The sequence below is a fragment of the Maylandia zebra genome, linkage group LG5, assembly GCF_041146795.1.
Source record: "Maylandia zebra isolate NMK-2024a linkage group LG5, Mzebra_GT3a, whole genome shotgun sequence".
In the NCBI taxonomy this organism is placed as follows: domain Eukaryota; kingdom Metazoa; phylum Chordata; class Actinopteri; order Cichliformes; family Cichlidae; genus Maylandia; species Maylandia zebra.
The window spans coordinates 6,317,208-6,334,279 of NC_135171.1; the positions used below are offsets into that span (position 1 = coordinate 6,317,208).

The following is a 17,072-nucleotide window of genomic DNA, read 5'->3' on the forward strand; positions in this document are numbered from 1 at the left end:
CGCTGGTGAAGGTGTGGCTGAGGAGAAGGGACCTGGGTTTTCTCTGTTTAGGCTGCTTCCCTTGCACCCCAGCCACAGATAAGCAGTAGAAAATGGATGGATGGTTGGATGGATGCATGTAGTTGTGTATTATGAATTCCCCCCCTAGGGTCAGTTCTACTGAGCAGAAAATGCCAAGTAATTTAGGCCATTAAAGATAATTAGACATATTAAACCACGTGAAGGGTGGTCTAAATTTTTGTTATTTAAAAAATGAAATTAGTATTAATAAAAGTCTAAAACTGCAATTATCTCATATAATTAACGTAGTCATTGTGAAAATGAGGACACACTATGCATATTGCCTGCCTCAGGATGTCACTCATTCACTCTAGCCAGGAACTCTCTAGAGTCTTGCTATTATTATTATTATTATTATTATTATTATTATTATTATTATTATTATTATTACCAATTTATATGCCACTATGGCACCCATTCCTCCACAAGCACGACAGGGTCAGTGATGTCTCACCGCTGCCAGAGTAATCACACTGACCACACAGGACATCTCTCTCTCTGCTGAGTGGCTATGATGACAGCCAGCCTATATGGGGCAAACTGCTAGAGCCCATCAGTGCAGCCTAATGACAGGCTGCGAGGAGAGCATTCCATTTTCTCGATTTAAAATGGATTTATAGGTGGAAATATAAGTACAAAATTATGTTTCTCTCATCTGCTGAAGTAGTTTTTACACTATATATGAACTGCAGCTAAGTGCTTATTTTAAAACTATGCATAAATTATATTACATGATATTTGAGAAAATGAATTTCTCATTTGAATCACAATGATCCTATTCAAGGCACTCAAAGGGCACCTTAAGAACACAATCAAACAAAACAGCAATGCTGTAAAATACTGTACAATAAATAATGGTACAAAATCTGCAATCTGAGCAATCTGGAGTTCAAAAAAGGACATTTTAAAGTGCATTTTGAGTTGATTTGAAATTTTGTGTGGAAAATGCAAGCAATGTTGCATGTCTGTGCAAGAGAGGCTTAAACACCTTCCCATAGCCACATATGCTTTGCATTCAGACATTCAGCAAGGTACCATAGCTGTATAAGGTACATGTTACCAATGTACATGTGTAAGGTACAGGTTACCAACTAGCCATGAAATGCCCCAGACACATCTGGCCAGTAAGTGTACTGAACATTATGTAGTTTGTAGCAATGCATTACAGTTCATCTCTGTGTGGAAAAAGTCTACAGGTTTACAAATTTCAGACCAGAGTAAACAAACTACAAAATGCCCTATAAGGCAGTGGAGGCGCTGTCATGGTTTGGAAATGCACTTCAGCCAGTGGTTTGGGGTTTTTTCAAAACAGATGGAATTGTGAACACAGAAAAGTACCATCAAATTTGGATCCATCGCTGAACCATTTTCAAAGCATCTAATCAGCAACAGCTTCATTTTTCAGCACGGCAATGATCCCAAACACACTGCCAATGCAGTAAATGCATACCAGGATGGAAGTCCCAGCTGTATATCTGTAATATGTGGTTTGGTTTGAAATTTAAATAGCGGACATTACAAAGTCATCAGAATAGTTAGCTGTGTTGTAAAATTATACAACTGTACATGTGAACAAATGGTGACTTTTCTGGTATTACAGTGTTCTCCCATAGACCTGTGCAAACTGTTTCTGCCTTATATACTGTATATCCATGTATGCTTGCACATTTTAATAAATCATTGCACCTACACTGCCAGTCAAGTTTGGACACACCTTCTCGTTTAATGGTTTTTCTTTATTTTCATGACTATTTACATTGTAGATTCTGAAGGCATCAAAACTATGAATGAACACATATGAAATTATGCGGTAAACCAAAAAGTGTGAAATGGCTCAAAACATGTTTTATATTTTAGAGTCTTTAAAACAGCCACCCTTTGCTTTGATCACTGCTTTGCACACTCTTGGCATTCTCTCGATGAGCTTCAGGAGGTAGTCGCCTGAAATGGTTTTCCAACAGTTGGGAAGGAGTTCCCAGATATGCTGAGCACTTTTGCCTTCACTCTGCGGTCCGTCTCATCTCGATTGGTTTTAGGTCAGGTGACTGTGGAGGCCAGGCCATCTGCCAGAGCACTCCATCACTCTCCTTCTTGGTCAAGTAGCCCTCACACAGACTGGAGGTGTGTTTGGCGTCATTGTGCTGTTGAAAAATAAATGATGATCCAAAAGGTCTGATGCATACAGTTGATGTAGAGATGTGTCTGCTACTGGAACTCTGTGCTGCATTTATCTGGGCTCTAATCTCAGGTGCTGTTAATTTGTGATTTCTGAGGCTGGTGACTCGGATGAATTTATCCTCAGCAGCAGCAGCGCTTGGCGGTTTTTGTGACTGCACTCGGGAACACATTACAAAGTTTTTGTAATTTTCCAGATTGACTGACCTTCAGTTCTTAAAGTAATGATGGACCGTCGCTTCTCTTTACTTAGCTGATTGGTTCTTTCCATAATATGAATTCTAACAGTTGTCACATAGGGCTGTCAGCTGTGTACCAACTTTCTGACCAACACAGCTGATGGTCCCAACCCCATTAACCCTTTCACGCGTAGTGGTCACTACAGTGTAAAGCCTTTCAAAAGCTGTTTTCTTGTATTTGTGTCAGTGTTGATCGTATACTTGCACATAAACCACTACATTGGACACTGATGTGTCACTCCATACACTGCCACCTTCTGGTTTTTTAATATTACTATAGATGTATGATGTGTTTCATTGTAATCATTGTTATTTCAGGTGACTATGTCATGAAGCTCATTAAGAGAAGGCCGAGGGTTTGCAGTGCTGCCAGCAAAGTAAAGGGTGGCTGCTATAAGGCCTGACTATAATGTGCTCATATCAGCTGTTGAAATCTAAAGTTGACATTGCTGGATTATATTGAACTTCGTGATGGTCACTGGTGGAATTAACACTTTATTTGCATCACATACACACTCACTCAACTCACAGGAGAAATATTACTTATAGCTGTAAAGAACATTTACTTATGATTACTGCAAAGGGTGATAAAACAATGCAGTGAAAACAGGAAGAAGTCAAAATGTTTAAAACAGCCTTCTTGGTAGTCACTGGTTAAGGAATTACCATCACTGTTTATCTTGCGAAGGCGCAAGCTGCAGGAGCTGGTGTGCCTTCAACAAAGCTGTCTTCATCCAGCAGTGCAGCTTCCAGTATATTAGTTTCAGGTTGCCATTATAAGACACACAAACAAACAGCAGGGATGAGTGGGGTGGTGGCATAAATACCCAGAGGTGAACAGAATAAAAAGTTGGGAAAGGAACAGATTAAAATGTAATAGAAAAGAAGAGATCAAAGCAGAAAAGAACACAGAGGGGTGGCTCTTATAAGAGCCTTTGGGTTCACTTTAAAAAAAATTGATTCTGTAGGTTGTGATAAGGTAGTAAAATGGTTGGTGAGAAGAGCTGCAAAGTAAAAGATTTATAAAACCATTAAATACAATCTCATAACTCGGCTACTGTAAAAATCTGAACTTCAAAATGTCATGAGGTGCTGTATGAAGCTAGAGTTAGGACACAAATGCATGATTTCGGAGCAGGACTAATCTTAAAGGCAGTGTGATTGCTGGACACAATTTAACTCACATTAATAATGAAGAAGTCTAAAAACAAGCAGATTTGCAGGTCTTCTTTTGCGTAGAAAAATAAAATAACAGTCAAGTTTCTTTATCAAGGGAACTGTACTATGTCACTTCCCATGAGTAACCGTTCCATAGTTGGTGGTTTCTGGGTTGTTCCTGAACATCCTAGTCTTAAGCCTGAGATGAACCAATGCCAATATCTTCAGTGAAGCAAGTTTTACATCACCATGGACTGACCAAGAGAAAAACCCCAATTGCCTCAAAATTTACATCGTCAAGCTCCCCTGAAATCTGCAGCTGCCCACATCAACCAGAGAAATGCCTTCTGGATAAAAGTTTTATGGTCAGATGAGACAAAAATACAATACCAGCTTTCAAGCATGGTGACGGGAGCATCATGTTCTGGGGTTATTTTGTTGCCAGTAGTACTGATGTATTGCACTGGGTGGATGAGATAATGAAGAAGTAGGACTTCATCTGAAATCAGATGCTACATGGTTAAAACTTGGACACAGTTGTGTGTTCCAGCAAGGCAATCATCTCAAACACAAATGACAAAAATAGGAATGGATAAAGCACAGTGTTCATATTAGCTGTACTGTGACACAGGTCGGCACTGTGAGAATAGAACCCTGAGGTACACCACAGGTTACAACATCAACGGCTAACACTGAAAGAAAGACTTATTAGTCAAATAAGACTAGAATCAATTAGTGCAACAAATACCGATACATCAACGAGCTCACAAGATGTGAGATCCGCATGTTGTGGTCCACTGTATTATCAGTAAGATCTCAAGTACAGTGGAGTCACTAGGATCAACAATACATAAAAGGCCACTAAAAGGTCATGAAAAACTCTTGAAAGAGTAGCTTCTTTGTAATTCAATTTGGAGTCAGACTGAAAAACCTCACCAAAAACTACAACTGCTGAAAAAAACAATTTCTCTAACACTTTAGATACTTTTGATAGAGAGATAATTGTTAAAATTGATGACACAATTACATGAAAACGTGTATGTGCGCACACTGTGTCTGAGGAGGATGTGCGGAAGTGCTTCAGGAAGATGAACGCGCGCAAAGCTACTGGTCTGGACGGGATTCCCGGCCGCGTCCTCAAGTCATGCGCGGCTCAGCTGGCTGGAGTGTTCACGCACATCTTCAACCTTTCCCTCTCTCTGTCTGTAGTCCCAGCCTGCTTCAAAATGGCCACCATCGTCCCTGTACCCAAATCCTCCACCATCTCCTCATTGAACGACTGGCGACCTGTAGCCCTGACCCCCATCGTAAGCAAATGCTTCGAGAAGCTGGTCAGGGACTTCATCTGCTCTGCACTACCCGACTCACTGGACCCTCTACAGTTTGCATACCGCCACAACAGGTCCACTGATGATGCCATAGCCCTGACACTACACACTGCCCTGTCACACCTGGAGAAGAGAGACACGTATGTGAGGATGCTGTTTGTAGATTACAGCTCAGCATTCAATACCATCGTTCCCTCGAAGCTGGACAGGAAACTGCAGGATCTAGGACTGAGCAGCTCCCTCTGCAGCTGGATCCTTAGCTTCCTGTCTGACAGACGCCAAGTGGTCAGACTGGGCAGCATCACCTCATCCCCCGTCACACTGAACACTGGTGCTCCACAGGGGTGTGTACTGAGCCCTCTCCTGTACTCACTCTACACCTACGACTGCACAGCCACTAACAGCTCCAACATCATTGTGAAGTTTGCAGACGACACTACAGTGGTGGGTCTTATCACCAACGGTGATGAGACGGCTTACAGGGAGGAGGTCAGCGCCCTGACCCACTGGTGTCAAGACAACCATCTCACCCTCAACGTCGCAAAGACAAAGGAGTTGATAGTGGACTTCCGGAGGTGCAGAGAAGTACACACCCCCATCACCATCAACGGCGCTGCTGTGGAGAGAGTGAGCAGCTTCCGGTTCCTTGGAGTACATCTGGCTGAGGATCTTACGTGGTCAGTACACACAAACAAAACAGTGAAGAAGGCGCAGCAGCGCCTCTTCTTTCTCAGGAGACTGAAAAGATTCGGCATGAGCCCCCGCATCCTCAGGACCTTCTATCACTGTGCCATTGAGAGCATCCTCACTGGATGCATCACCACCTGGTATGGCAACAGCACCGCCTACAACTGCAAAGCTCTCCAGCGAGTAGTGCGGTGCTCTGAACGGATAATTGGAGGTGAGCTTCCCTCCCTCCAAGACATCTACAGGAAGCGGTGCCTGAGGAAAGCGGGGAGGATCATCAAGGACTCCAGTCACCCCAGCCATAAACTGTTCAGACTGCTTCCATCAGGAAGGAGGTTCTGCAGCATCCGGTCCCGTACCAGCAGACGGAGAGACAGCTTCTTCCACCAGGCCATCAGACTGCTGAACACGTCATAGACACCTCAGCTTCACTACTGGAACTTCAACATTATGCACTCCATACTGTACAGTAATGCCACTGTTTTGCACATGTCTCACTCTGTATATTTTATATTTTATATATTTTATTATTATTATTATTATTATTATTATTATTTTATTTTATTATTATTATTTTTTTACTATTTAATTTGTAAAAATGTGTATACACACACACACACACACACACACACACACACACACACACACACACACACACACACGTAGGAAAATATTTAGTATACACATCCAGAAATGCATACACTATTATATATTGTACATATATTTATTAGTTTCAGGTTGGCCATTCTTGTATTTTGCTCGTTTGTGTTGTTGTGTTGCACATCTCTGTTGCTTGTGGGGCTCGCACACAAGAATTTCACTCGCACGTGCTGTGCCAGTGTGCCTGCACATGTGATGTGACAATAAAAGTGATTTGATTTGATTTGATGTAAACAGACGAGAGCGAATAATGCCAAATTTACATTAGTAGGTTTCAACCTGTCAACAATATTAGTTGTTGGGCAGAAAATCATTGTACAATGTAGTCCTGAGAAGTGAGATCCTATGAATGAAAACATTTTAGAAAGCTGTCACAGTACAGGAGACATACTTGGAAAAACAGATGTTGTTAAGGTCATGCTTGATGGTAGTGAAGCGGAACTTCAGTCTATGGGAATGAGAATAAAGCAAATTGGAAAAGTTTTTTTTTGTTTGTTTGTTTTTTTCTTGAGGCCCTGAAAACCTCCTGATATCTGTTAAAATTATTTTCATAAGACACCAGAATTTATTCATCCCCCTTCCTTTCTGCTCTCCTACATTGTTGACAGAGCGCCCGAGTAGACTCATTTAGCCAAGGCTCATGTTTTAATTTAGGGCACTAAGATCTCAAAGGAGCAACAGAATCAAGGATAACAGTGCAAATATTGATAAAAGAATTTAAGGACTCTTCTGCATGAACATGAGATTTAAGGGGTGGAACTTAATAGTTCAGCTTAGTTTCTATTTGCTATAACAAACTTGTCAGCAGTAGTCAATGTAAAAAACAAAAACAAAAAACTGGACGGTACCACGTTTAGAATAGGGTCAAATATAACACAAATATAACACTCTTAAGATACCAGAGTCTACCAGAGTGCTAAAGTCAGATTTTATCATGTTTGACTGTTGCCAGGTGGTGTCACTGGTACCTACATGAGCAATAATTATATTGACTGAATTAGGGAGTGTAGTTAGAAGGGATTTGAGTTCAACTGGTATAACGGACACTGGAATAACTGTGTTTAATAGACAGTAGGTTCTGCTGGCATTTCTGGTGGATGGTTGGTGGACTTCATAGGTGAGGCAGAGTGGGCAAGTGCACCTACAGTATAGGTGAGCTGAAAATCTGGTAGTTGGAGAGAGGAAGAGCTGTTTTTATTGCCACCTGTGGTGCAGTGATCAGCACAGTGGAACAGGTCAAGTCACCTTGCGGTGCCATCGTAGAGTAGCGGCCCACAACATAAGTTGCTGGATGAATGGCTCTGACCACGGAGCTTAAGGGAATCGAAGCGTGTGTTACTTCCAGAGATGCTGGGTCAGCAAAGATCCCAGCCGGAACCCGTCCGTCGTCCACCACTGCACCAAACTAATTGGACTGAGTTTCAATGACATTATTTCCTTGGTTAATGGTTGTTTTAGCGTGACTATCGTTTTAGCTTGTTCCACAGCAACGTTGGTAAAACTGTGAAGAAGTTCTGCTTTTTGTTTGAAGTCCAAGACCTCCACGTGTTGTCCTTTGGACTGGATATATCCTCAGTTGCATTTTTTACTGGATGCACTTTTCAAACATATATCCTTTAGGTAATTCATAGGCTTCTTCTGAAATCCCTCATTTAATCATTTTAAAACAAATACCACTGGAAACATCTTGTCTGTTCTGTAGAACAATGGTTCTTGTACAGATGCAATGAGTCTTACACACAATGGTTTCTTCTGTGGCGACCGTGGCTCAGGGGGTTGGGAAGCGTATCTGTAACCGGAAGGTCGCCGGTTCGATCCCCGGGCTCTCTGTCCTGATCGTTGTGTCCTTGGGCAAGACACTTCACCTACCGCCTACTGGTGTTGGCCAGAGGGGCCGATGGCGCGATATGGCAGCCTCGCTTCTGTCAGTCTGCTCCAGGGCAACTGTGGCTACAACCGTAGCTTGTCTCCACCAGTGTGTAAATGTGAGAGTGAATGAATAGTGGCATTGTAAAGCGCTTTGGGTGCCTTGAAAAGTGCTATATAAATCCAATCCATTATTATTCTGAAGAGATGAATTTTACCACTGTACTGTAACAGAATGCCAAATGCAAAACTGGAAGTGCTTAGGGATGACAGCAACTTAGCCAAAATGTGGCAGACCATTTAAGTTAGAGAGTGGCATTGGAGAGTGCTAAGACACATAGTGCTTAAACATCACAGAGTTCCAAGCTTACTTGGGCATTAACATTAGCACAAAAACAGTGTTTTGGGAGTTTCATGGAATGGGTTTCTATGGTAGAGCAGGTATGTGTAGGTATGATTCAATTTAGTTTTATTTATACAGCGCCAAATAACAACAACAGTCACCTCAAGGCACTTTATATTGTAAGGTAGACCTTACAATAATGCATACAGAGAAAAACCAAACAATCATACGATCCCCTATGAGAAGCTCGTTGGTGACAGTGGGAAGGAAAAACTCCCTTTTAACAGGAGGAAACCTCCAGCAGAACCAGGCTCAGGGAGGGGCGGGGCCATCTGCTGGAGGTTTCCTCCTGTTAAAAGGGAGTTTTAACAGGAGGAAACCTCCAGCAGAACCAGGCTCAGGGAGGGGCGGGGCCATCTGCTGGAGGTTTCCTCCTGTTAAAAGGGAGTTTTAACAGCCTGTAGTCACCCACTAGTTAGCTAAACTAACTAGTGGGTGACTACAGGCTGCTTTGCAAACGTGAGGACATTATCAGTCTAATTCAGGTTAAGAATGTGTATTTTTGCTATATAAGTGTATTTTCTCAGAACTATGAAGAACAGTTGTAGGACAGAGGTCTCAGGTTTTGGTCCACACACAACTATATTTAAGTATCTTGCTAGAGATATTCAAAGTGAGAAAATCCACGCTGCCGCCTGTTCTGTTTTTCATTCTTTTCCCCTCAACTTTCATATCATTGTTGTTGGAGTATTTTGTTTAATGTCAAAAATGTCCTTGCATAAAACAAAATGAGAAGGCTTTTGTGTGCAATTTTACATGACTGTGTTACTGTAGAGTAATTGTGATTGTGTTTGTGTTATCTTGTCTAACATATGTGGGAGTGGGAAACCCACATTAGGCAGTGAAAAACTGAAGTGGTTGGATGACAAAAAATATGTTGGAAAAGGCCTGCTGAGACCCCTCCCCACCTTAAAACACACACACACACACACGCCCTGATGTCGTCCACATTTAACTTATTTTCTTCATTTGTGTTGTAGTTACCTGTTTTGTCCTGCCATGCACAGGCTTCTGTGACGTTACTGCAGTTTAACTACAGCTAGGCTGTATCAGCAGCAGGAATGTGAATAGGAGGTTCTGTGACAGTCGAGAGAGGCTCAAGGTATCTTCAATATCCCACATGACCTTGCAAATTCATTATCAGAACTGCTCACAGACACTCATGTATCACTGATAGCTTTCTTTGTTTAAGTGAGAGGGCCAGCAGAGAAAACCAAACTGAGATGAAATTGTCAGAAGTGTTGGAATTAATACTTGTTTCAAGCCAAATCTTTGAGTTTTACCTGCCCTCATGCAGCTACGGTTACGTGACTGGGTTCATAAACGAACCAGCAGAAGGGACAATGGACTAAATGAAGCAAAACCAGTTTAAGGTCACAGAAAACAGTCTCTCAAGGATAATATATTCTTTGTTTGTGTGGAATCTTCCGACTATCCCTCCTGCATAATGTAGTGTGCATGTGTAGCGGTGTGTTGGTGCCTGTGTACATTGTCACAGTTGTTTATGGCAACATCCTTGAATCTCAGCTGGCGTTTTAATCACAGTGCAGCATCAGACAGAAGCGCAGCTTTGAGTGGATGGAACGAATCGCTGTGTCACACTGTGAGGTGGAGTGTGACCTGCAACCACAGGGAATTATCAAGAGGATGATAAAGGTTTCCCCACTTCTCTATCTGGCTTCAACTTGTCTTGAAAAACTTTTAATTATCCGCTTTTCTTTGTCAGGGTGTAATTTGCTTGCACACAGATCTCAGATATTTCAGACTAGGACCAGGAGAATTATGGGCCCCAAACTAGACAGGTGTGGTTTCATGATGTCTCTATAATTAAGACGGTGTGCATCTATGCACAAAATAAGATGATCTCAAATTGAGCGGCCTGATGATATTACACTTTCTTGAAGACGTTTCATCCGAGAAGCTTCTTCAGTTCTAAGAGCAATTGGTGGAGAATCCCAGATTTTAAGCCCTTAGGGAGTATCCCTAAGAGGGTCATGGACCCCCTATTGATCCTCTGCCTAATAACAGGAGCCAAGGTGTGAAAACGGGTGTTTCAGGTAAACCCACTGTGAGACCTTGTCACACCCTATCATGTGATTCACTGAGGTCAAATGACCCAGGATGTAAGTGGGTGTTAAGGCGCTGGGAAGAGTCTCAAAACGGGATTATAGATGGAAGACAGTTGGTGTCGTAAACCACCACCTCTGTTAACTGGGTTGATAAGAATGATATGAGAAATCTGAAAGAGATAAGCAACCGCTTCAATATGGTCCATTTAACTGAAAAACCAAGGAAACAAGCAAATACACGCTTGAATAATTATTTTTATTTGTATTTGTATTTGTATTCTATTTTTATCTTATTGTATATTTATTTTATTTTATTCTACTGTATATAGTATTTTATTTTATTCTATTCTGTACAGTTGTGTACTGTATTTATTCTTATTGTATTCTAATTTTTGCCTCATAACTTTTGCACTGTCCACTTCCTGCTGTGACAAAACAAATTTCCCACGTGTGGGACTAATAAAGGTTATCTTATCTTATCTTATTTACTGATGCAGTAAACTGCTCAGCATTTCATGACATAGTCCCAAAACCCAATACTTAAATCTGTCAAGAGGCTTGAAGGAGCTAGGTTGCACTGAAAGTGATGATGTTACAATAAATAGTCAGACACCCTCTATTCCTAAATTAAAGATGTTATGTTATTCAGAATCAGATGTGGCCGCTATTATAGACAAATTTTTAAAAAATCTAAAGTTAAAGATGTGTATGGTTTGAATATTTATTTTAGAAATGCTCACAAAGATTCTTTGATGTTTCCAATAACACATATGATTAATCTATCACTCAGGTTTCCATGTTGTTCCAACAACATGGAACTCCAATTTACAAACTGGGGAATAAATCAGATCTTAAAAATGACCTATGAGTATATACTAATATCCTGAAAACATGGTTGTTAGTTGGAGGCAGATAGATTGTAAGTATAGTAAATTCATGAAAAAGCAACTTCCAGCAGTTTGCAACAGGGCACAAGCAGAGAAAAGGGCACAGAGCCTTTGCTCTAGCAGGTGATTTCTCTCTGTGAGAAATGACTTCACATTTCATTTTCTAATCTTAATGAAATTTTAATACAATTGCCGAGATTGTTTTGTAATTCATCACTGAATGAAAAGTGCTCTTTCCTCTGAGACAAATTCGATGACAGGTTGACTTCTGGTTGGAAACAATCATGGTGACGTGCCTCCTGAGCCTCCAGAATTCCTCTTTTATCCTCTCCTATATCTGACAATGATAACTTGTAGGAATCAGCTCCTGGGCCAGTAAACAGCTGCTGAGATTAATCACTGTGATGGAAAGTTACTGGCACTAAAAATTTAGCATAGGCTGAAATTGGGAAGTAGTCAGATTTTCCCAGAGAACAGTAAACTATAGCTTGATCTGAATGATCCATACTTAGTTTTAAGTATTATTCTTTTATTGTCAGCCACAAATCTTTTTTTTAAAATACTTGTTGTCCTGTATCTTACACTTTTCTCTCTCACTTTCTTAGTGGTATTCCTGGGAAGAAGTGTGGAACCATCATCTTCACCGCTGAGGAGCTGAGTAACTGCAGAGTTAGTATCAGCTTAGATGAACCTTGTGATACAAACAGTAAGAGGAGTTAGAAAGTTAAGCATGGCAGCCCGACCTCATGATGGCCACAGTCTGTGTTTCCATTTGTTAACCAAGTAAATTTAAATTACCTGGATATTGAATGACCATTTAAAGGACTTCAGGATAATTTTGTAATTTGCATCATACTCTCAGTGTGATGAGAAGAGCTGCTCATGAATTATAAATCCTTATTTTACACTTTGTTTTTTATATCCATGTTGAAGAAGATCAGATTACTGTTATGTATATATGTAATCAGGTTTGACCTTCTTTGCTTCACTATCAGACTCGTGGTGGTGGTGACACCTCAAGAGTCCTTGAGAACTCTGAGAGCCCTGTTGGATTTATTGTTCAAATGTTTGTCTCTGAGCAATAATCTATCTTCTATACATTTCAATTAACGGTCAACCCAGTACTGCAATACCTTTTGCACCAGAACCTCATTCTTTCTTTCTTAAAGAAACAAAACAAATTGGTAGAAATACAGTGGGGCAAAAAAGTATTTAGTCAGCCACCGATTGTGCAAGTTCCCCCACCTAAAATGATGACAGAGGTCAGTAATTTGCACCAGAGGTACACTTCAACTGTGAGAGACAGAATGTGAAAAAAAAATCCATGAATCCACATGGTAGGATTTGTAAAGAATTTATTGGTAAATCAGGGTGGAAAATAAGTATTTGGTCAATAACAAAAATACAACTCAATACTTTGTAACATAACCTTTGTTGGCAATAACAGAGGTCAAACGTTTACTATAGGTCTTTACCAGGTTTGCACACACAGTAGCTGGTATTTTGGCCCATTCCTCCATGCAGATCTTCTCGAGAGCAGTGATGTTTTGGGGCTGTCGCCGAGCAACACGGACTTTCAACTCCCGCCACAGATTTTCTATGGGGTTGAGGTCTGGAGACTGGCTAGGCCACTCCAGGACTTTCAAATGCTTCTTACGGAGCCACTCCTTTGTTGCCCGGGCGGTGTGTTTTGGATCATTGTCATGTTGGAAGACCCAGCCTCGTTTCATCTTCAAAGTTCTCACTGATGGAAGGAGGTTTTGGCTCAAAATCTCACGATACATGGCCCCATTCATTCTGTCCTTAACACGGATCAGTCGTCCTGTCCCCTTGGCAGAAAAACAGCCCCATAGCATGATGTTTCCACCCCCATGCTTCACAGTAGGTATGGTGTTCTTGGGATGCAACTCAGTATTCTTCTTCCTCCAAACACGACGAGTTGAGTTTATACCAAAAAGTTCTACTTTGGTTTCATCTGACCACATGACATTCTCCCAATCCTCTGCTGTATCATCCATGTGCTCTCTGGCAAACTTCAGACGGGCCTGGACATGCACTGGCTTCAGCAGCGGAACACGTCTGGCACTGCGGGATTTGATTCCCTGCCGTTGTAGTGTGTTACTGATGGTGACCTTTGTTACTTTGGTCCCAGCTCTCTGCAGGTCATTCACCAGGTCCCCCCGTGTGGTTCTGGGATCTTTGCTCACCGTTCTCATGATCATTTTGACCCCACGGGATGAGATCTTGCGTGGAGCCCCAGATCGAGGGAGATTATCAGTGGTCTTGTATGTCTTCCATTTTCTGATGATTGCTCCCACAGTTGATTTTTTCACACCAAGCTGCTTGCCTATTGTAGATTCACTCTTCCCAGTCTGGTGCAGGTCTACAATACTTTTCCTGGTGTCCTTCGAAAGCTCTTTGGTCTTGGCCATGGCGGAGTTTGGAGTCTGACTGTTTGAGGCTGTGGACAGGTGTCTTTTATACAGATGATGAGTTCAAACAGGTGCCATTCATACAGGTAACGAGTGGGGGACAGAAAAGCTTCTTACAGGGGACGTTACAGGTCTGTGAGAGCCAGAGATTTTCCTTGTTTGAGGTGACCAAATACTTATTTGCCACCCTAATTTACGAATAAATTCTTTACAAATCCTACCATGTGAATTCATGGATTTTTTTTTCACATTCTGTCTCTCACAGTTGAAGTGTACCTCTGGTGCAAATTACTGACCTCTGTCATCATTTTAAGTGGGGGAACTCGCACAATCGGTGGCTGACTAAATACTTTTTTGCCCCACTGTATTCCAGCCATTCACAGAAGTAGGCCCATGCCCAGAACCCAAGGACCAATGGGATTTTCAATCTCTGGATCATATCTTTGCTGAAGATGAAGCAGAGACACAAAACAGCATATGGATGACCATCTTTCTGAGGATCCCAAAAGGTTGATTCTGTTCCTCTGGACGTAGTGTTTTCAGTGGAAGAAACATTTCGTCACTCATCCAAGTGACTTCTTGAGTCTCAGCTGACTGCAGGTCTCCCCAACCTTATAAACAGTACATTTGCAGAATGACTGAAACCAGCACCACTGAATGAACAATGGGCTGGGAGGTCAGTTCCTTGATCATTAATTCTCATGACGATTGATCAACTACCACTTATCAAAGCCCACTGATCGAAGCTCATTGATCAAAGATCACTGATCAATGGAAAGAAAGCTCCACCCGATCCAGGATTGAAGGACAACTGTTGCCTAAGTGAAAACCCTTATGTGTCAGGACTATCGGAACAGTTGAGAAGCATTTTTTCTAAACATTTCTAAACTATTTGTGTCGGGTGGCTTTTAAACCACCCGACACAAATAGAGTAATATAGTGTACGCTGATGATTTATACACCAGGGAAACCAAACAACCTCTAGCAAAGCTGATGGTACGATGAAGAATTCGTCAGGCGAGGACTCCGCAGTCTATTTACACCTCCAGGCCAGTGGACACTCTTTCAATCATGAGGATGTACACATCGAGCGGGGAGTCAAGGAGGTCATTTACGTGAAAAGGGAAAGACCATCTCTGAATCGAGGAGGGGGCCTAAGGGTATATCTTTCACCATCTTACAATGCTGTGATTGCAGCCATTCCCCAACTCTCTGTCAAGACCATTGGACTGGTCTTCACAGACAAGACTGGTGTGATAGACCCCAGCCTGTATCTTGTGCTCAGAGCTTGTTGATGTGCTGTCTTCAGCACTGACCATGGCTCAGGGGTTTGGGAAGTGCACCTGTAACCGGAAGGTCGCCGGTTTGATCCCCTACCGCCTACCTGTCTTGGCCAGAGGGGCCAATGGTACAATATGGCAGCCTCGCTTCTGTCAGTCTGCCCCAGGGCAGCTGTGGCTACAACTGTAGCTGCCTCCACCAGTGTGTGAATGTGAGAGTGAATGAATAGTGGTATTGTAAAGTGCTTTGAGTGCCTTGAAAAGCGCTATATAAATGCAATCCATTATTATTATTATTAAATGTTAAATGGCTCTGTGTTATATCCTGTTGCCACTAGGTAAAGTTCTTGTTGGGTTTGAGTCATGTGCTCAATAGACTTTTTGTCTACGGATATTACAGTTTGCTAGACAACATCCTCTTTTAAGTACTTATTGTCAAATTATGTTCAAAAATTCACAAGTTCATTCTTAAAAAATAAACTTGAAGATAGACCGGATCCTGAAAGAAACTGTTCTTGTTTTCCTAGGACATAGCCACTATGCAGTTTTGTGCAAACAAGCTGGATAAAAAGGATTTCTTTGGCAAGTCTGATCCTTTCCTTGTCTTCTACCGGAGCAACGAGGATGGCACGTGAGTGTTTTGTTTGGAATGTATGAATTGTTAGAGAAACTGTATATCCTCTGATATGCAGTCAATCTGTTAGCTGTCCATCTAAAGAAAAGCGCTGCTCCTCTGTTCCAGTTCTGGCCTTATTACTGCCGGTGAGTAAAAAAAAAAACGCTAACACATTTGTCTTTTGGATCCAGTCCCATGAGGAGAGTGAAAGGTACTAACTCTTCAGAAGGAAGAAGTGGTTATAGATTTTCTCTACACTGAAGTAGAATGTTTTAATTTGTACTTCGTTTAAGTTTTAAGTATTTCAAAAATATAGTTCAGGATGAAAACTTTCTGTTTACTCTGGACTGTTTCTGGTGTCTAATGTTACATTTCATTTAGATGATGAGTAATAATAATAATAATAATAATAAATTTTATTTATGAGCGCCTTTCAAGTCACCCAAGGACACTTTACAATAGGATAAAACACTTAGTAACACTTAGTAGCATGAAGCCTTACCAAATGTCATTATTTAACCAGGGATATGTGGTATCCAGGGACACATTTTGTTCACTATTTCCTGTCAATCCTAGAGCCCACCAACATGTTGAGATGTCTCCTTTTGTTTGCAGGTTTACGATCTGCCACAAGACTGAGGTGATCAAAAACAACCTAAACCCTGTCTGGCAGTCATTTACTATTCCTGTTCGAGCACTTTGTAATGGAGACTATGACAGGTGAGAGAACAGTGCACTGATTACTTTCTTATTTTAAATCATTATGCTATCGAATATAAAGGTTTATATTGAGCTAACACAGGGTCAGCTACTGCAAAAAATTAAATAAATAAAAAAAATAAAGACAAAACCCCAACAGCTACTACTTCAAATTTAATTTCCTACTAATTTGTAGTCAGACAAAAGAGCTCTCACCTCTTTAATATATGTCTTTACCAGTGTTGGTCAAGTTACTTGAAAATAATAATTAGTTACTAATTACTGATTACTGCTCCAAAAAGTAATCCCATTACTTTACCGATTACTTATTTTCAAAAGTAATTGGTTACTTTATTACGGTACTTTTTAAAAACATGATGCACAACCTGAATAAGTAATAAAGCAACAGATCTTTCAGCCCAGTTCAATTTTTTCTGCATAATCCATCATATAAAAGTGAAGCAAATGAAAAAGTCTGTTTTGAAATTTTTTTTTATTAGTTTTAATCTTTAG

At 41.1% G+C, this 17,072-nt stretch overlaps 1 protein-coding gene across 2 annotated transcripts in view; it reads left to right on the forward strand.

The window, feature by feature from the left end:
• Positions 1–17,072, forward strand: part of LOC101478883 (copine-9) — a 202,737-nt gene that overhangs the window by 116,175 nt on the left and 69,490 nt on the right. For both annotated transcript variants that reach the window (XM_012921487.4, XM_014408692.3), the window contains 3 exons: positions 12,138–12,201; positions 15,772–15,875; positions 16,476–16,580. In XM_012921487.4, coding sequence (XP_012776941.1) covers positions 12,138–12,201; positions 15,772–15,875; positions 16,476–16,580 — 273 coding nt within the window. The remainder of the gene's footprint in view (positions 1–12,137; positions 12,202–15,771; positions 15,876–16,475; positions 16,581–17,072) is intronic.